General features: G+C 45.7%; 1 protein-coding gene across 1 annotated transcript in view; it reads right to left on the reverse strand.

The window, feature by feature from the left end:
- ITGA9 (integrin subunit alpha 9) overlaps positions 1–21,246 on the reverse strand; it is a 326,698-nt gene that overhangs the window by 157,064 nt on the left and 148,388 nt on the right. Inside the window, exon 16 of the mRNA XM_079116258.1 lies at positions 13,678–13,827. Within this exon, the coding sequence (XP_078972384.1) occupies positions 13,678–13,827 (150 nt within the window). The remainder of the gene's footprint in view (positions 1–13,677; positions 13,828–21,246) is intronic.

Raw genomic sequence — 21,246 nt, forward strand, 5'->3', positions numbered from 1 at the left:
AGCAAGAAAAGCCTAAGTCTGACCACCTTATGGAAAAGTGTATATCTGCCATGGAATATTATTCAGCCTTAAAAAGGAGATCCTGCCATTTTTGACAACAGGAAGGGACCTTCAGGATATTATGCAAAGTGAGATAAGCCAGACACAGAAAGAAAAATACCGCATGTTCTCACTTATATGTGGACTCTAAAATAGCTAAATAACCAGAAACAGAATGGAACCTTGCTGGTTACCAAGGCCAAGGGCAATGGACCAGGGGAGGGAATGAGGAGATGTTGGACAAAGGTACAGAGTTATATAGAATATAGATTAATGTACAGCATGACCAGTCTAGTTAATAACATTGTATTATATACTGGAAATTTGCCAAGAGAGTAGATTCCAAGTGTTCTTCCCACCAGGGGAGGAAGAAAAATAATTAGTGAGGAAACAGATTATGTTAATCCACTTCACCGTAGTAATCACTTCACTATGGATACGTATATCAAAACATTACTCTGGGGTTGGGGATGTAGCTCCGTTGGTAGAGGGCCTGCCTCCAAAGTACAAGGCCCTGGGTTCAATCCCCAGCACTGCAAAAAAAAAAAAAAAAAGAAAAAGAAAAAAATGAAAAAAAAATTACTCTGTGCACCTTAAATATGTTCCAAAAAAAATGAAATTCCCGAGTGGTGTGCTAGGCAGTGATACATTTAACGAGCCATTCATGGAGCATTCTAGAATGAACACTCCACCAGCCTACAGGCTTGCCTTAACTAGAGCAACACTACAGACAAAAGCAGGCTGTACGATTTAAGCCCTGGCTCAGGCAAGGCTGGGAATGCAGTTGTTCTGAGGGTAAAAATGCAAGACGCCAGGGAATCAGAAGACCCATGCCGTGCACTGGAGGCACCATGGCTGAGACTCAGAATCCAGTGCCTGGGTCTGGATTCGTCTCTAGGCGAAAGGCCAAGCTGTTTCCTAAGGAGCTGAGAAACCTGTCTCTGGGGCAGGAGCACAGGCACAAGCAGCCTCAAAAGGCTAGACAATAGCACGGCTTCCAGGAACAAGTAGAAACGACTTCTTTGTACAAAGTACAAAGAGTCCAGCTTCTCCACAAAGCCAACAGGCCACCCTCCTGATTTTCCTCTGAGGAACAATCCCAACAGCTGCAAGCTGGACCTCCAAAGACCTCCTCCGTCTGCTTTTGCCCGTATCCCCCTGGTCTTCTAGGCAAATACAGGCTTGGCCGCCTTTATCAGACAAATTCCAGTCCTGCCTGGAAGCATCTCCCGGCTGCTGCCCCCTCCAGCCTCCACCTGCAGGTTGGCAAAAGCCATCTATCTGTTGATGGCCCTGGAAGCAGCTTTTCCAGGACATGCCAACAGGTCTCAGACTCCATCATGTCTCAACCCTCCCTGGGGACAGGAGGCTGAACTGTCTCTCAGGGGAAGGCTGCTTCCTGCCAGGCTCCTCAGCCTCATAGGCTGGATATACATGCGGGTTCCTTTCTTACCTGCTCTTCATCTTGGGTTTCCCTGGAGAATACAATTTTCTTTTGTAAATCCTCTAGTTTCTCACCAAATCCTTGTTCTACTTGTGTTAGAGCAGGGTTGCCAAACTTTGGCCAAAAAGAATCAGATAGTAAAGCTGGGTGTGGTGGCGCGTGCCTATAATCCCAGCTACTTAGGAGGCTGAGGCAGGAGGATCACAAGTTTGAGACCAGGCTGGCCAACTTTGCAAGACTGTTTTAAAATAAAAAATTCTTAAAAGGCTGGGGATATAGCTCAGGGTAGAGCATCCCTGGGTTCAATCCCCAGCAACACACACACACACACGCACACACACAGTGAAACCCAGGGCTACGAGGTCTCGGTCCACAACAATTCAACTCTCCTGTCATAGGAAATGCAATAGGTAAAGGAGTAGACACGAACATACTCCAACAAAACCTTGTTCATAAAAATAGGCATCCCTGGACGTGCCCTGGGGGCGCAGCTCACTGAATCCTGGTTCCCTCATTCCCTTTGAGCCAGGGGAAGTGAAACAAAACAATCGGGCCCAGATCCACTTCCCTCGGCGCCAGAGCACAGAGGTCACCGTGGGCCTTTCTCACAATGCCACGGCCACCAAGGCCAAGGGCAGCCTTGGGGACATGCGATTCAGGGGCTGGCAGCTCAGAGACTACTCCTGGTTGAGGGTGATTTCAGACAGGAAGTCATCCCAGTGCTCAGGACTTGGGGGACCTTTCTCCTACCCAAATCTGCACTAGAAAGTCCCCCCTTCTAACAGGAAGGAGGCTTCTCACTCTTAGCTGTTACCTTCAGAGGACAACTGGTTTTTTGGATTTGGTTATATTCATTTAAAAAAAACAAAACAAAACAAAACACAGAATTATTGGATTGGATGCTTGTTTATAGGGTTGCCGTGGCAACCAAGCCCCAGGCTAAGCCTGGAGAAAAGGACAATCAGACCAGGTGGGGAGAAGTGCTTTTCAAATCCCACCCCAGGGGACTCCCTGGGAAGGCTGTTTTAAGCTGAAAGAGCAAGACATATATCCTGCTGTGCAAAGTGACTTCACCTAGGGTCTCTGCCCTGGAGTGCGGCATTCTGCCTGGAGGACAGGAGTGACACCTCTGGGCTGGTGCTCCTCCTATAGTCCTGCATAAGTTCCCAGAGGCCCAGCCAAAGGTAATCCACTCCTGCAACCTGCATCACCCAGCAGGAAACTCAGCTTCCTCCCTCTCGATTCTATTTCTTTGTCCAGAACCCAGCACCTCCCTTTGAGTGGCCCAGTGTAAGAATGCAGGGTGGTCTCAGGAATTTCAGTTCCGCTTAGGCCTGCGCCCAACAGAAGGAAGAAAAAGGTTCATGACCTGCCGTTTAAAATCAGGTCCTGCAGAATATCATGTCCTCAAGAGCAAACGAAAGGCAAACACTTCATAAAATCAAAGCTGTGACATTCCTTTTGTCCTAAGGTCTGTACAAATTGTCCTCTTAGGTTTTGCAATCGTGGGCGCAGAGAGTGCTCTGCTGCTCTCCCTCTAAACACAAGCATGGCACCGATACTCGGCATGCCCCTGTGGAACGTTGGAAGCGAGTTCTGTCTTGGCATCTTCTGGCTTACACCACGGCTCTGCGCTCTGTGCAACTGCATCTTTAAATGATCCAGGTCAACCTCTGTGGTAACTGCACAGGAGCTGACTGCTCCGACACACTAGATGCCACCAACGACTACAGTTTGGACAAGTGTCCCTCAAAGGCCTAGTCATTAAAGGCTTGGTCCCCAGCCCACACACTATTGGGAAGCTGGGAGGTGGGGCCTAGCAGGGCTACGTTAGGTCACCGGGGGCATGCCCTTGAAGGAGACATTGGGACATCCCTCCCTTCTTCTTTCCTCTCTTTCTTCTTTGCTCCCAGCCAGGAGCTGAAGGGCCTCCCCCTCCTGCACTCTCATCATGATGTCCTGTGCCACCCCAGATTCAAAGTAACAGTGTTAATTGGTTATGGACTGAAATTCCAAAATTGTGAGTTAAAATAAACCTTTTCTCTATTTAAATTGACTTATCTCAAGGATTTGTTTTAGTAACAGAAAGCTAACACTGAAACTTAATCCCCCAATCATATGTTAATGGTATTTGCAGTCCGTGTTTTTGGGAGGTAATTAGGATTAGATGAAGTCATGAGAATGGGGTCCTGATGGCATTAGTGGCTTTTTAAAAGACCCGTGCTTTGCTTTATTTTACCATGTGATGCCTCCACCATGCTGATATGCAAGAAGGCCCTTGCCAGATGCAGAGCAGGTGCCAGTGCTATGCTCCTGGATTTCCCCACCTCCAGAGTTGCAAGTCAAATAAACCCATTTTTTATAAATTAGCCGGCCTCAGGTATTTTGTTAGAGGAACAGAAAATGGACCAAGAAAGAAGTCCTGGTCCACTTTGAACTCCCCGCACAGTGCCGTTCTGAGATCTGCCTGGGACTGGATCGCCTTTTATGGACTACATTTCATGTCCCTCTGCAACCCCCAACTTTTAATATCAACCATAAACTCTCTTCTAGGGACCTTCTGCCTCCAGAGCTAAAAGTGCTTCCTCTATGATTTTCATCATTTCGTGTTCTATTTCATTTTTTTTAAAGTTGTTATTAATAATAAGTCATAAGAGGTCAAAGAACAGAATGAATTCAAATAATGGGGCCAGTGCCTTCAGAGCAAAGGAAAAAGTAAGTCTGCTAGTTGTGTTTCTACAAGGTGCTAAGCCAGATGCGAGCAGACAACTGGGAGTGAGAAAGATAGCCCCCCACAAACTGGAGAGGACCCAGCCAGGCTTCTCCCGCCCACCTGGAAGGACACTTCCTGGTATGGCCCCAGGTAAACTGTCAAGAGCAAGGGCCTCACAGTTGACTCCTAAGTCATCCCAGAAGACAAGAAAAGAGGTGCTGATGTTTCTTCCCCAGCCAGAGACTGTCCACTGGATGTGTTCCCTGGATCATTTACACATCCACAAGCTGTGTGCTCTCAGGCAAAGTTTTCAGTAAGAGAATACAGAACAAAACCACTTAACATCAGCATATTACAGTGACACAGCCACATCAGTTTTTACAGCAGCTCAATTCACAACAGTTAAACTATGGAACCAACGGAGGAGCCCTTTAACAGATGAAAAGATAAAAAAAAAAAAATTGTGGTGTATACATACATACGCGCGCGCACGCGCACACATACGATGGACTATTACTCAACCTTAATGAAGAATGAAATTCTGGCATTTGCTGGTAAGTGGGTGGAGCTGGAGAATATCATGCTAAATGAAATAAGCCAATACCTCAAAACCAAAAGTCCAATGTTTTCTCTGATATGTAGATGCTAATTCACAATGGGGAGGGATGGGTAGGGAAGAAGACAGTTACTTTAGATCAGGCTGAGGGGAGCAAAGGGAGGGTAGGGAGTATGGCGTAGGAAGGAGAGAATGAAACAGACATTATTACCCCATTATAATCCCGGTGGGATTGTACATCGTGTATAACCAGAAGAATGAGAAATTATACTCCATTATGTATGATGTATTAAAGTGCATTCTACTGTCATGTATAACTAATTAAAACAAAAAAAGAAAACCAGCAGGCTTGAAGAGTTTGGAAAAACCCACTATTTTCTTCTGAAAAGACTTTCAGAAGAGTAGGGAACATTTTCTCCATAAATAGCAAAAATAAAATATAAAGGAAATGTTTGCAAATGTTTTAAAAATTTTAAGTTGTCAATGGAACTTCATTTCTTTATATGTGGTGCTGAGGATCGAACCCAGTGCCTCACACATGCCAGGCAAGTGTTCTACCACTGAGCCACAACCCCCAAATTTTGCAAATTTAACAGGTCACTTCAGGATATAGCCTGGCTTTTGACAGTAGAAACCCCCTCTCCTTTGCCCTCAGGATTAACTTTGAAGAGGCCTGTGGCATACAAACACAGCCAGATTTCTCCAGACCCCAAAGAAGTTGATCTACTTGTGTTTGTTTTTCGCACTCATACTTAAAACTTGATGGTTTTCACACCTGTTGCCCCACAGTGCCCTTCTGGAAAGAAGTATATGCCCAGCAGGAGATGCCTATAAAAGTAGGGTGATCTAGTGAAACAGGGATGGAGAGTAGGAACCCTCTCTTCTAACACCTCTTCCCTCCTTCCTTCCTCAGCAGGTCCAGACTGCTCTCTGGCTCCCAGGAGTGCCATCTGGAATTCTCCAGGCTGAATGGTCTTGAAACCCTCTCTGGTTCTGATGTCTGAGGTTACTCTTCTTTCTCTCCTTGTCTTCCCTCTCAACTCCTCAGCCTTCCATTCCTTCTGCAGAGACATTTATATCTGCTAATGAAAATAAGCCCTGGAGCTATAAATAATAGCACTTTAAGCCATCTGGGCACCTCAGCTGGGAAAGTATTACCAAATGTCCGGGCTGTGCAAAAAGTGGGTTTTCACAGGCATGGGGTTATATTCCTGCACACTCTGGCCTTGAGGGGCCTGGGGTGTGAGTAACAAATGCTAATGATTTCCAGCACGATGGAGACACAAAGCTTATGCCTTCAACATGGTTAAAAATTAGTACTAGGGTAAAGCACCTTGCTTTTTGCTAAGAGATAAAGTGGGGATTCTCAACAAAACCACCAGTCATACGGGTTCCATCTTGTTTTTGAAAAGCAGACTAATGTGCACACATATACTGTGGTGTAAGTCACTGGAATACCACATCACCATCTCTGGTCCATGGGAAATTCCCAGAGGGATCATGGAGCACTTTTTTTTTTTTTTTTTTTTAATAGAACTTTGCTGAATCTGTCAGTGAAGAAATTCTGATGTCCAACCTTTGTAGAATGGCCTAACCTTATGTTCTTTCAGAAGGGCTCTTTCAGCTGAGATATATATCTAGATATCTAGATATATAGATTTTTTTTAAAATTTTTATAGACTGCATTTTGATTCATTATACAGAAATGGGGTACTACTTTTCATTTCTCTGGTTGTGCACAATGTTGATTCACACCATTCATGTAATCATACATGTACATAGGGTAATGATGTCTGTCTCATTCCACCAACTTGCATACCCCGCCCCCTCCCCCCTCTCATTTCCCTCTACATAATCCAAAGTTCCTCCATTCTTCTCTTACACCCCGCCCCCTAACTCCCATTATGTATCATCATTCACTTATCGGGGAAAACATTTTTGGTTTTGGTTTCTGAGATATATTTATTGAGCACTATTATAAGCCAGACAAGGTATTGGGGATCAGTAGCCAATAAGGTAAAGTAGACCTCTGCCCTCACTGGCCTTCTGTTCTAGAGAAGGACACATAAAAGCAATATGACAGTTTGACATATTTGACTCCATGGAAATGTTTTAGGCCAGGCTATATGAGCAATGACTAAACAGACTCCATTTTACCTTGAGACTCCATGTTATGTAGGAAATGCTTCTCCCATGGGGAAGCCCCACCTCTGTATCCATCAACAGTTGCTTAGCATGACTTGTTTGGCAATACAAAATGACAAAATGGCAATTCTTGTAAAATGAGAAATTGTTCTCTTTTTGATTCCTAGTTTCCTAAACAATGTACCATGTTATCAGTGATATCAACAGTTATTGTTTAGATGTTAGTAACCATTCTTTAGTTTGTACCTTAAGTAAGGTCATTTTGACCCACCTCCCCCTCTGCTAATGATTTCAGATCTCATGATGTGAGTTCATAATTTCGAATCATAGCAACAGACACTTATGATTGATGTACTGATTTTTAGTATAAAAACCCCCTGCAACCCTACAGTCGGGGCTGTTCTCCCAATAGCCATTTTTGGGGCATTGTGTGAGATAGTCAGCTGGCTGGCTTAATAAAGACTCTCAAATTTGAACTTCTTAGTGGTGATCAGTCTGTTCTTAAGTTGTGCCCCATAACAGCAAGTGGATGAGATAATAAACTGTGATCGATCTCATGAAGTAATGAAATAGGCAGCTGGGTCAAGGAATACAGGACAGTTGAGAGATGGTTCTCTGAAGAGGTCAGATTTAGGTGGAAACCTAAAACATGAAAAATGGTCATGAGAAAAGCAGGATGAGGAGCTTTACAGAAACAGTATCAGCACGTACAAAGGTCCTGAGGCAAGAAAGAGCTTGGGGATGGTTAGAGTACAGTAACTGGATGGCACTAGACAATTCTGGAGAGGTAGGGGCCCCATTGTGCAGTCTTGGGGATCTTACAAAGAGGAAAAGCTGTTGGAGGGGGTTAAGCAGGGAAGTGACCTGACCTAGGTGACCAATAATTGTGGCCTGGCCTGGGGGAGGGGAGGAGAATAGAGAGAGAGAACAAAGAGGAGGGATTCGAATACTATTTGGGGTGCAGCTGGCTCTAGAGTTCTCATTAAAAATCAGCTCTGCTTCCTGGAGTGGGCCTAGCTCCCAATCATTCTGCCCCTCAAACTGAGCCAACATCTGGAAGACACATGGAGGAATCATGGAAGAATATCATTAAACTATCCCCTCCCCCTGCCTTTTTTTTCTTAATTAGGAAAAGCAGAATACGCAAGAATTGCTCTCTCAGATCATTTCTCAGGCTCCTGGACAGTATTCCCAATCTCACAACAATATTTCTTTTAATTTCAAAAAGAATCACATGGTTTAAAAAAAAAAAATAGCCCCCCACCACACACCTCCCATACTGTGCCTTTCTCTTAAGGCGAAATCACGATCACCCGTGTGTTTCTCTTGGTGATTGTTTCCATATCTCTAGAACACACGCCAACAGGACTACTCCTTGATTTACCAGAAAAAGATGCTATCTCGCTGAATTCCCACCTCCACAGGCAAGAACTGATCCCAGAGACACAAGGTCTTGCTCCCTTCCTCCTGCCTAACTTGACTGGCAAGTCACTCCCTTCAGCTTCTCAGACTGCCCGATTCTCACAAGGGAGCTGAATCAGAGCCCCAGGTCAGCACGTTCACACGCGGATTGTGGGGCCTCCCCCAGGAGTTTCTGTTTTGGTGGGGCTGGGTTGGCCCCAAATTTCCCTTTTTCAATTCACAAGATCCCAAGAGAGGCTGCAGCTGCTGGTTCGGGGACCACACTTTAAGAAGCATTGCTGTCCTGGTGACCTCTGCAGTTTTAAGTAATAGCTATTTCTCATTTCATCAAGTTTTACCATATCTCTTGACTCACCCATTTAAAAGATTAAGGTATTAAAAGAATGTCCATCATTCTTTATCTCTATACACTCACGTCTGATGACATTTGCATTTTATGCTTTCACCATAGCTCTGGTTTTAGCTTGACTGTTAAGACTAATTACCAATAGTGCTAATGTTGTTATGGCTATCTGATTATTCTTCACAGTAAAGACAAGACAGCTGTCATGGTTATACACCTTCCTCCATGGAGACAAAGGTAAAGTCTAGGAGTATCCGACTTCTATTTATAGGAGAATGTTCTACTATGAAAGCCCTTTTCTCCCTTATACTCTTCTACTCATTCAAAATCTCATTTTTAAATGTTTTTAATTATTTATCAGTTTCCAGTGCAAATAATCTTTACCTTGGCAAATTTTAATTTGATAAGTATAATTTTTAAATTTTATATACAAATAGGTTAAAATACTTTTTGGAAATTCCAGCCTTTTAAATAATTTTTCATAACTTCTGCATTCAGATGATTTTTCTTGGGTTATAAGTATAAGAACTGTCTTACTATGCATGGGAAACTTATCTTTTTTATTCTTTTACATATAATAACCAATTTTCCTCCAAATTCCCAATATTTACCCCATTTGTGTATAATGAATCAAAATGCAGTCTGTAAAAAAAAAAACCAGTCTATAAAAATTTTTTAAAAATAATAAAAAAAAGCTAAAAAAAAAAAAAATGCCTGAGGTTCACTCATTCTGAAAAAAATAAAGGGAAAATCCCACATTTTGATGGAATTGGAGAATATCATGCTAAGCAAAATAAGTCAATCCCAAAGAACCAAAGACTGAGTGTTTTCTCTGATAGGCGATGCTAATTCACAATAACTGGGTGGGTGCAGGGAAGAAAAGAGATACTGTGGACTAGACAGAGGGAAATGAAGAGGGGAGAGGGCATGGGGATAGGAATGATAGAATGAATCAGACATTATTACCCTATGTGCATTTATAATTACATGACCAGTGTAACTCTACGTCATGCACAACCAGACGAATGAGAAGTTATACTCCATTTATATATGATGTGTCAAAATGCATTCTGTCATGTATACTTAGAATAAAATTTTTAAAATTTTTAAAAAACCAAAATCCTACATGTCAATTTGAACCATGACATTGATCCTATTTCTATCTTTCTAGGAGTTTTTATTTCTTCTTATACGTGTATATAATTTGGTTTACCTTGCTTGTAAATCAATTTGCCCTTATATTGTTTTTTTTTTTTTTTTTTTTTTTTAAGTGTTTCTCTTTAAGCCTAGGAACTTGTAAGTCCATTCTACCTCTTATTTCTTTTTCTTCTGTTTATCTTGCACTTTTTTCTGGTTTTCTCATTACTTGGGTAGAGTTTCACAGATTTATTCTTTTAGATGTTCTTACTGAGATTTCTTACCATTGTCTTCTAATCCTTTCACTGATTATTTGGCTCTGGAATCATTTTCTTGTTCTCTGATACTTCCTTTAAAAATGAAATAGAGGCTGGGCTGGCTGGCTCACCCCTGTAATCCCAAACAGCTCCAGAGGAGGCTAAAGCAAGAGGATCCCAAGTTCAAAGCCAGTCACAGTGAGGCCCTTAGCAACTTAGCAAGGCCCCATCTCAGAGTAAAAAACAAAAAGGGTTGGGGATGTGGCTCAGTGGTGAAGCACCCCTGGTTTAAACCCTGGTATCAAAACAAAGAAAGAGGAAAGGAGGAAGGGAAGGAAGGAGGGAGGGAGGGAGGAAGGGAAGGAAGGAGGGAGGGAGGGAGGGAGGGAAGGAAGGAGGGAGGGAGGGAGGGAGGGAGGGAAGGCTGGGATGTAGCTCAGAGGTAGAGCCCTTACCTAGCATGAACAGGCCCTGGGTTCATGCTTGCATGAACCGTAAAAACAGAAATAGAATCCTATCCATTTGCCAATGAATAAAACATGTTCTCAAATCTCTTTGTGTTTACTGCATAGAATTGAGGGTTTCTTTTACATTTTTATAATTTCTTTTATTCCCTGAATAATCTGTTTCTAAGTCAATCGTTCTGTTTAGACTTATAATGATTTTTCTTTTCATACACAGCATTTCTTCCGATCTCAGTTTTTTTTTTTGGTTGTCCATTCGTATTCAAGAATAAGGTCAAGGGCTGACTGGGAAGCCCAGGGGTGTGCTTGGGTAGGTGGGGGAGGGAAAGCTAGCTCATTGGAGACTTCAAATGCCCCAGGTGAGGCTTTCCTTCCGGAACCAGCTCATGCTCACTGTCTCCAGTAGTGGGTTCAACTCTTTGGGCCGCAAGTCAATCAACTGCCCTGCTGTTTGGAGAAGTGAGTACAGAAGTGGCTCACTCCTCCCTTGACCCCATTTTCAGTCCCCTTCTCTCTTGCCCCTCTGCAGTGCTGGCCTGGCAGAGGCTGCAGCTTTTCTAATTCCACATGGGGGAACCCAGCCCCTCCATGCACTGTACAAATTCACCCACCAAGACTCTTCCATCTTCCACTTACTCCAGAAAATTATCATGAACTGATTCCTCTTCCCCCAAGTTCTCCCTGTTCCAATCTACTTCTTTATAGTCCTTGCAGTGGGGTCTCAGGAGGTGCCAACAGAGATATTTGTGCTTGGTCAGCCATCTTGAACCTGAGTGACCAAGGACAGTATTTCAATACTGATCTGTCCCTGGATTTCGGGCTTTGATTAGGCTGCTTGTTCTAAGACGCTCTTCACAGAAGGTCCACTTTTGTGCCCTGATGAACTTGTAGGAATGAGAGTTGGGTTCATTGTAGAAACTTTGCCCAAGGCTTGTAAGACATTGAACTGAGCCAGTAACTACCTCAGTGGGTCAGTTCAGAGGTTCGAAAGCTCTGGAGTGAGTCCTGTACCCCAAGCGTGGACCATTTCCATAATACAAGTAAAGGGATGTTTATCAGGCCAGCAAGATTTTACTTTAGAAAGTAGAGTTAACTCAGCACTAGGAAACGTTTTCTAGGAGTTATAATATGCTGATTTATGAGGTCTCCAGCCTGATGGCTTCTCCCCACTTCACTGTCAGAGAACACGAAGCTGAAATTCTCAGAGTAGAAGCCACCTTTTCTCTCTCTCCTCTTCTCCCCGCTACACCCTGAGGCCAGCCCTTCCACTCTGCCCCGTCACTCAGGGTCCTGACTTGTGTCCTTTCATTTCTTCCCTCACTCTCCTGGAGCCAGTTCCAAGCATCAGTGACCAGCAGGACCTGCAGGCCACCCTCACCTGGCACTTGTGCTTTGAAAGAAACTCATATTTTAAGTCAAAAGCAGCATCATGAAATTGAAATCCATCTTGAAAATCAGGATCAGGTCCTGTTCCCCGCAAAGGACAGGAAGCTGATTATCAAAGAAAAGGCAATGGGTTGGTAGCACACACCATCACCTGGTTGCTAACAGCCTCTGGGGGAGGGCAAGATCACAGATCACGTTTTCCAACACAAGCCATCACCTCCTGGATGGCTCTCTTCCTGCCCTTGGTTACCAGGTAGGCAGGATAGGAGGAGGGGGCACGAGGAGAAAGGAAACCTGAATTCTATAAAAGGGGGAGACACCCCCACTCCTTCGGGCACCAGCTCTAGAACCCCTCCTCTCCAGAGGAATCTCTCTGTTCTATCCTTTAAAACTTTCTGCTCTTTCCTTGGCGTTTCTTGGGTGTTCAATCTTCAACACCAGGGGAACAGGGACCCCATCCTGATGTTCAAGACCAGCTTCAAAAGGTAGTAGTGCCCCCAAGGGGTGGGTGTGGGGGTGGGGGGGTGTGCACGTGTGCGCGTGCAATGATCACTGGCAATCAACTGCAGGCCCTTCCCCAGCTGAGGTGAGTGGAGGCACCAGTGGCTCGCGGGTACAACCTTCCCCAGAGAACAGCTCTCAGCTGCACTCTACTTCCACACCCATGGTCAGTCGGTACCAGGGATGCAAAAGGTACCAGCCTCCCTGACTCAAAGAACAATTCGCAGGTGTCATTTGTGCACCTGGTTCCCCCAGCTAGACTTGTTCAGCCCCTTGATCTTCTTTACAGTTCTCCCCCAAGGGCAGTCTCATTGGGCTCCCAAATCCTCATCTTGGGCTCTGAATCTAGGACACCTGGCCCAATAAGATGTGAAAGAGACTCTGGGAGAAAACAAGGATGCATTGGTAAAAACCATATCTCTCACTCCAATACCCGGATGGACATTTCAATACCCACAGTCCCCTGTACTTCTGCTTGCCACTCTAATCTGCAAGGTGGGGGGTCCCTGTTCTGCAAGTCTCCCCCTCTGTTCAGGGCAATCTGAAGAATTGCAAAGGCAGGTGGTTCTAAAAGGCTCTGCCCCTGCCCTGCCCAGGGGATTGGATTAGCTCCCAACACCATTTCCCTGATCCCTCCCCAGGGTCTCGGATCATGGAAATTTGGGATTTTAAGGAAAGATTTAAAGCACATTTAGGATCACAGATTCCGTGCATATTTCCTGCAGGGGTCCCAGGGCTGCACATCTCATTGATGGCTTGGGGCAGACTGAATCAGTTCCCAAGTTCACCTCTAGCTCAGATGCCCCACCTCCAAAGTCACTCCAAAGCTCCGTCACACAGCAACCCATCCTGGAATCTGATGAGCATGGAACGGGTCAGGTCCCTGTCTGCAGCGGTAGGGTGCTCTGACTTCAGGGGCGCATGGCTCAGGCATCCATTTCAGTAAGATGTAGCTCTTGCTTCTTCGCTGCACTCCCTCCCCCACCAATAAAATATTCATTGAGCACCTACTGCTTACCGATCTAAGCTCTGCAATCTGGAAACAGCTGGCAAGTTGGAGGGCCAAATGACCTGTTGGTAACCTCAAAGGGATTGCAATTTGCTAACAGCGTGAGCAGGGTCTCAAAGTGTTCAGATCCCAGAGGACGATTTATCATTTTGCAGATAAAGGGAAGCCCAGCAAGGGGTGTGCCCTGGCCCTTATTGTGGGTCACTTCTGCCAGGTGCCTCTGCCACCTTGGGGCCCAGCTGCGAGCTTTCGGGTTCTGACCTGATTCTTTTGGGCAATCTTTTGTCCCTTCTTCCAGCGCAGCACTGGAGTCAGAGCCGGCAGCTCCCTCTCCTCCTCACCAGTCACATGTGCTCCGAGGCTGTAGGTGGCTTCAAACACGATGGGGCTGATCACGTCCTGCACCCTCCGCTGCAAAAACAAACCAAGCAGCACGTTAACCAGGGTTACCTGCTGGAGATTCCTGTTCACGAGGGCTTCCACAAGAATCCACTCACGGGGTCCTCAGGGTCACCCTTGTGAGGAGGGGTCTGACCACTGTCGTGTTTTAGCTGAGGTAAGCCCGGCCCTGGCAGTGAGCATCTCATCCCAGGTGGCTCTGCAAATGGCCGGGGCTTTTTGCTTCACCTTCCATGGTGCTAAATCATCTCCTCTTGAGCATATGGAGGACTTGACTCATCTTCCAGAAACTCCTAGAAGCCAGTTGGCAGGTGGGAAAGCATGGGCCCTGCACAGCTAACCCTCTGCGTTCATGGCATTTGGATAATCGGGGCTCTTTTGCATTGAGATTATGCATTTGGGGTTAGGATAGTGAACTCAGAGACACCAAGGAGCCCAGCATACCCCCACCCCAGGCTAGTTATCAGTGGAGCCAGGAATGAAAGTCTGACTTCTGGTCTTGTGTTCTTTCCTCTTTCCACCAAGTTAAATGAAGTTAAAGAGGATTCCACTCTGCCTCGCTCATTTTTTTTACTGCACTTGCCTCTGAGAAGGCTCAGGGGGTATGGTCTGAGTCTACTGGACCATGGAACCTTGTGTTTCCTCTGACTTCTTTGGACTCAGTGTTAATAACATGCTCAGAGATGCTGGAGGGTAGCTTAGAAATCTCCCACAGCAGCCCAGGAGAGGAGACGAAAGGGCAGAGCCAGGGAAGCCTGGGTTGGGGAGGCAGATGTGGCTGCCTAGCTGTGGGAGACAGAGCACAGGGGCACAGATGATTTCAGGAGAGGGTTGCTGAGTGACTAATGGATGGTTTATATCTGTGCTCAGCAAAGCATCCCCCTAGGAATAGTTTCAATTATTTAGCACAAATAGCATATGGGACCTCTCTAGGAAAGCAATGGACAAACTGTTTCCAGAATATTCTAGGAAACTCCAGATTCTAGGAGATCTTTTAGATTCTCATCCTTCCCAGGAGTAAGACACACACTTGGGATCCAGCCCCTTCCTGCCTGCTGGCTCTGCTCACCAGACCTTAAAGATGTTGGGTGGTATGAAAAAGAATGAAAAATGCAATCCTAACATGTTTATAAATAGATTATTTTTAAGGCTATCTCATGTTTTAGCATTTAAATTCCTCAGGTCAAAGTATATCAGCTCTAGGCTGGGGACATAGCACGGCGGTCCTACATTGCTATTCTGGGGGAGAAGGTGAAGATGGTGGGGGACAGTGATCACTTCACATTTCCCATTCCCAGCTGTATTTCAGGGACTGAGCTAAATTCCTCATAGACATATGACTGAAACCTCAGAACCCTTGAGCTGCTAGATTACTGTCCCCATTACAGAGAAGGTAACTGAAGTACAAGAGTTCAAATAAGTTCTCTCCATCCCAAAGTTAGTAAGTGGTAGACCCAGACCTAACTCTTAGAACCACAAGCAAAACTACCTTCCTTGTCCATAACATACACTATTTAAAAAGGCATTCCAATCACTTTCAGAGTCACCCCCAAAAATGACTTGTTTGCTTAAGAGCATATTGAGCAAAGAGGGAAGGGAATGTGTCACATGCTAGGCTGAAGGTCAATGAATGACGACTGGGAAATGGGCAGTTTTCAAGCATGCGGCCATGCACGGCTGCTGGGGAGGGAAAGTTTACCCATGGCCTATCTTATTTGGGAGATTCTGACATCTACGGGGTGTGGATGCTGCTCTCTGGAAATGACTGCATGAACCTGTCTGCATTACGGAATCTGAAAAACAGCTTCCTATCACAAGTCCCAGTAGCATGGGGCAGACAGGAACTCGAGCCCCACTGAGCCGCGGGTGGAGGTGGAGCAGAGTACAGCAGTCAGAAATGGGCCAACACCCCCAGGAGCTCGGCCTCTCCTTCCTGAACGGGGCTTGTTTTCTCAGAGCTGTGGAGGAAAAGCAGCGGCCCCATTTAGTGGTTTCCTGGCCCTTTTTGGAAGCACAGCTTCCCTCTCTCGGCACAGCAATTAAGTGGAAGAACTTCTCGGGCTGGGGAGAGGCCTAGGGCTCTGGCACAGACCACTGTTACCGAAATTTTACTACTTTAATAAAAAAAAGGAAGTCTCCACTACGAACTGAAACTTCTGAAGCTGAATATGTTCTGATGGACAGAAAGGCCAGAATCTCCCTCTTCCTGCTAAAAACCTACAGGAGTCTCCCATTTGAATACTGAAGGAGCCCCCATGGAGATGAACACCCAGACTGGTAGCAGAATTGGCAGTGGCTAAGGTTTTATAGGGAACTTAACGTACGCTCCATTTGGAATTTATTGGGTGCTTACTTTATGCCAGGCAATATGCTGGGCCACAGGGAGCCAGACATGAAAGACCTTCTGGGAATTATCGGTCACAGGGGACACAGGCAAGCAGTGACAGTGCAGAGCACATGCAGCAGGGCAGAGGCGGCTTGGGGACACAAAGCAAGGACACCTGGTTCAGACAGGTCTGGCAGGCTTCCCAGAGGAGGTTCCCCCTGGGCTAAACTGGACGACAGGAGGGCAGCCAGAGTGTGGACAGGAGGCCCAGCTGGCACAGCAGTGACAGAGAGCCTAAGGTGTCTGGGGACTATATGTGACTCCCAGAGGTGGGAAGGTCAGGCTCAGGCCCAAATGAGATCCCAGGCAGCCTCACAGGCTCTATGAACGTCATCATAAAGCTATGGAGGACGGGGGAGGGGGTTAACATGATGCTGGAGGCTGTGTTCTAGAAAGATCCCTCTAGCTGCAGCATGGAAGTGAACCGATGGTAGTAGAGTCCAGCAGAAGAAGCAAGGGAGGGGTCCACCCAAGGGAAAAGATAATGAGAATGAGAGTCTGAGCCGATGGGATGGAGAAAAGGGGACCTGGCTACCTGGCCAAAGGAAGAGAGGCACAGCTGGGAGAAACGCCCAGGTGACTGGGTTGCACCCCTCGCTCTGTGACTCAAGGCAAGCTGGACCTGTAGCCTGTGGAACCGCTGCCTGGCCATGGGACTTAGCAACCTACCCCACAACTGCTTTTCTCCACTAAGAAATGAAGGGCTTTGCTCTTCCTCAGCTCACCAGTAGTGACAGTGAAATGAAAACAGAAAGAGCTGGCCTCACTTTGAATTTGCAAATAGCATAGAAGGTCAGCAAATGAGCAGTTAACATTAAGCCAGATAACTGCATTGGGAAAATCCTCTAAGTGTCTTTTAAAGAGGCCACATATTTTTTTTTTCTTTTTCAAAATATGTGATCTTTTTGTCCCCTCCATCCTGAGTCCTATTTCTCTGTTCCCATCCCCACTTCTGTCTAGGACGATCTTACAGACTCCTAGAAATCGAAATCTTCACCTGCTAAATGCTATTTCCTTCATCAGTACGATCATGTCCCTCAACAGATCACATGTTCCACGGTGATCCCATAAGACTGTAGCCCCAGTGACGTTCCAACCATCTTTGTGTAACCACACACTACTATGCTACACGATGGCAAATCTCCTACCCAGGCCTTTCTCAGAACATCCTGCTAGTTAAGTGACACATGGCTGTAATTAGAATGGCACTTGTATGTTAGGGGCTATTTTAAAATCCTCATACACTCCAAGATTCTTTTAAAAGCAAACTGAGAATTTTGCATTTCCAGAAATATGATGACTTACTAAAGATCGATCCTCCCAGTGGCCACCGGAAAACGCTGAATGTGCAAATGTGCACCCCCTATTTAAAAGTACCAAGGAACCACCAAGACGGCCAGGAATTCAGAGTCCAGGGTCTCAAAGAGAAGGACAGAACATGGAGGTGGCCCCGACGTCTGTTGGTGCTTTTGCCTTGGTGTGTCTCTGGATTTGGGAACAGTGTGGGGTGAAACTGAACAGGAAGGAATGGCTGAGAGGCCCAGGGTCTGAACTTCTGAGCTCAGTTTCAGGTCGTCTTGGGAATCTGTGGCTCAGGGCTACCAAGGCAGCAGGGCTCAAGACAATACATGGAGAAAAAGAAGCGTACTGAGGTGAGGCCAAGGTTGATGCCACATTTCCCCACAAGGCACTGGGTAATTCCACAGCAGCTGGGGGCCACGAGACTAAGACATCAAGCAGAAGGCAGAGGCCCAAGTTCTGAGAAGTCAAGAGAGCTTAACTGGAGACTGGAAAGCAGAAGAGAGGACCCGTGACCTAAAAGGTAAGCCAACAGGAAGCATTCAGGTCAAAGTGGAGAGAGAAAGGATAGAAAATTCAGAAATGGACCTGAGAAACTTACAGGCCACAGTTAAAGACATAACACAATTACATAATGTACCTAGCACGGTGACTATCATAACATAGGTGAGAAGCAGTGGCTATTGTTATCTTTGCTGTAATTTTTAAAATAACTTCACAAGAAAATCTATAAAAAAAAAAAAAAAAGAAAAACAAAACAAAACTGCCCTATTGCTAAAGGAATCCTTATTATGAGCTGTTCGTGTAGCAGGACCTATTTTCCCTTTCCCAAGAAAATAAGCTGAAGCCAACTGTGGTTTAACTATGAATTACAACCTGAACTGACAAAAAATGAAAACCCAGGGAAAAAATTCTAGAAATAATTTTAAACAAAACCTTATGAAAGGCACCACTGACTACAATAGTTTTCCAACACAGGATTTATGCTGGGGAAAGAGACAAAGCTTTATCTTCGGATGAGTTCAGTTATAAACATTGGCTGGACAGTCCGAGCTACAGAAGACAGAAGAATTCAAAGAACTCTAGAAATCCCATCAGGACGGCAGGAAAGAAGTGGTAAGCAAATCAGTATTTCTGGTTTCTGAAAAGTTTCTCAATGAGTTTAAAGATTTTAATTGTGGATGCATTAATCTATATGCAACATCATATTACATTAATAGCTATTATCAGTTTGACATATATGACCCTTTGGCAAGCATTAGTACTCAGGAAGGGTAAGAAAGTTCTCTGATTAACATTTAAATAAATTATTGTATTGGACTATGAAACTCACAAACCCTACTTATGCTTTTTACTCTTCAAAGATAAAGCAACATCTAACTGGATATTTGGAAAATGATTTTTTTTTTTTTTCTGGCAGGATCTCAGCTCTGCCTTGAACTCCCAACTCCTGGACAATATGGAGCATGGACCTGTCCAAAAGTCTCTGGAAGCAGCAACTGGGACAAGGCACTCAAGGCAGGGCCAGGGATGCCAGGTGTGTGGGTTGGCTGAGCAGCATGAGAGGCAGATACTGACCTTCCAGAGGACCATTAGTGGGTGGCCTTCTGCCAACACCTGGCTGCTGTGTGCCTTGTGGCTGGCACCACACAAGGCCCAAGGAAGCAGAAAGGCGGCAAGCAGGGAGAGATGTGAGAGAAAATCAGTGATGTAGACAAGAAGGAGCCTATGCAAAAACTGTGGGGACCCGATGAGGGAGGAATGGTGTCTGATCCAGAAGGGGACAGACGTGGGAGTGTCCAGCTCTTGGAGAGGAGGTGGTCCTGCAAGGAGAACTCAAAGTTCAGCAGGCTGACAGGCAAATGGGAATGAGGGCCATGGAAACAGTTGCTGAAGACAATTTGGAGGCCCAAGGGACAGCCCCAGGGAATGGGGGACCCATAACAGGGAAAGCAAGGACTTCAAAATCAGATGGTGGGTTGGTCTGAGGGAGGCCCGAACTGTGAGCTCTTGGTCACCTCGCTTACTCTCTGAACCTGTTTTCTCAGATGTAAAGTGGGTTGACAGAAGCAACCTTGCACAACTGCTGGGAAGATCAGACACACCAAGCTACATGTCAAGCACCTTGGAGAGCTCCAGGCGCTCTGGAAAAGCTATGGTTGTATCATCCTCATCACCACCACCTCTACCTGAGAAGGGCCAGTGGGGCATAGCCACAAGGTAAAGGGGCGGGGGGGTTGGCAGACACAGAGGGAAAGCAGGGTAGAGCAAGTCTCTGGGTCTCAGAGGAAGGAGCTGGCCTTGCTCCTTCTATGTTCTTCATTGTTCTATGGCAATGAAGACTACCATGAATTTTTTGACCCTTAAGAACCCCAGAGGAAATCCAATGGAATGACTGAGGTGGAAAAGAGTAAGGACAGGTTCTTCACAGGGTGCATGCACCCCAGCTACTCCACCCCCGGCTGCATGCTCTCAGTCATCAGCAGACCACAGCTCCTCTGCAGGGGACAGTCCTTGGTCAAGAGGGAGCCACCTCACCTAGAGTTTATATTCCTCACTCCTCCCTGCAAGGCCAGCCCCTTTCCATGATTGGCTGCATGGGGGTGCAGAAAGGATCTCATGCCTTAAGGTGGGACTACTCTGTGGTACAATCTGTGCTCCAGAGCTTTCTGGCATTAGCCTGAGGCTTGTCTCCAGCTGAGAGCTAGTTCTTGCTCAGTTCCTTCTCCTGCCCCCTCAGGCTTCCCTGGTTCTCCTTCTGAGAATGAACACACACACACACACACACACAACCTGTGTGAACTTCAATCCCTCTCTCAGGTTCTGTTTCTAGGGAACCTGACTTCAGACAGCAACCTAATGTTACCAAAAATCGTGGCAACAAAATGCACTCACAATATATAGCTAAAATATGTACCACTGGAGGTAGGGAGATGGTCTGTCCCTCTTCATTCTGTGCTCCTAGACTCTGAAGGACACCAACAATGCAGCAGGGATCAGAGAAGGAAGCTGCAGCCAGGGAGGTCTTTGAATAAAGGAGAAGAGGATGCTCACTCTGCTCTGTGAACCCCAGCCTCTTATTATCAGGGAGGAAATGTGGCTAAAAGATGGCTGCAAATGGTCTCAAAAATAAACCAGTCAGGCCTGGACAGCTCCCAGGAGATGCTGTCCTGCAGGAGACAAATTCCTCCTGTTCAGACTCTGGCCTGCACACCCAGCATGGAGCATGTGATACATCATGAAATGACTTTCTTTGCCCATCTCTACCACCACACCTAAGTTCAAAGTGGCTTGATCAGACTCTGAAGGCAGCTCATTCCACATCTGCTCAGATCTCTATTTTGTGTGTGGGGTGGGCAGTAGGCCTGAGATAATAGTTTATTGCATGCCTACTTTATACCAGCTCAGTGTTATGTGATTTACACAGGTAATTCACTCTAAGTCCATTTCCCTCATTTTAGCTATATTTTATTGGCGCATTATAGTTGTACATAATGCAGGGAATTTGTTACATATTTGTACATGCACACAATATTATTTGGCCAATATCATTCCCCAGTATTTTTCCCTTTCCCTCCTCGTTGTGTCTTTCCTCTACAGTGATCTCTCTGATTTCATGAAAGCCCCCCCACCTATCTTTTCCTTTTTCCTCTAGTTTTCACATAGGAAACACATGACCCTTGACCTTCTGGTTTGGGCTTATTTTACTTAACATAATGCTCTCAAGTTCCATCCATTTTCCTGCA

This window comes from Sciurus vulgaris, assembly GCF_902686455.1.
Source record: "Sciurus vulgaris genome assembly, chromosome: 16".
NCBI lineage: Eukaryota > Metazoa > Chordata > Mammalia > Rodentia > Sciuridae > Sciurus > Sciurus vulgaris.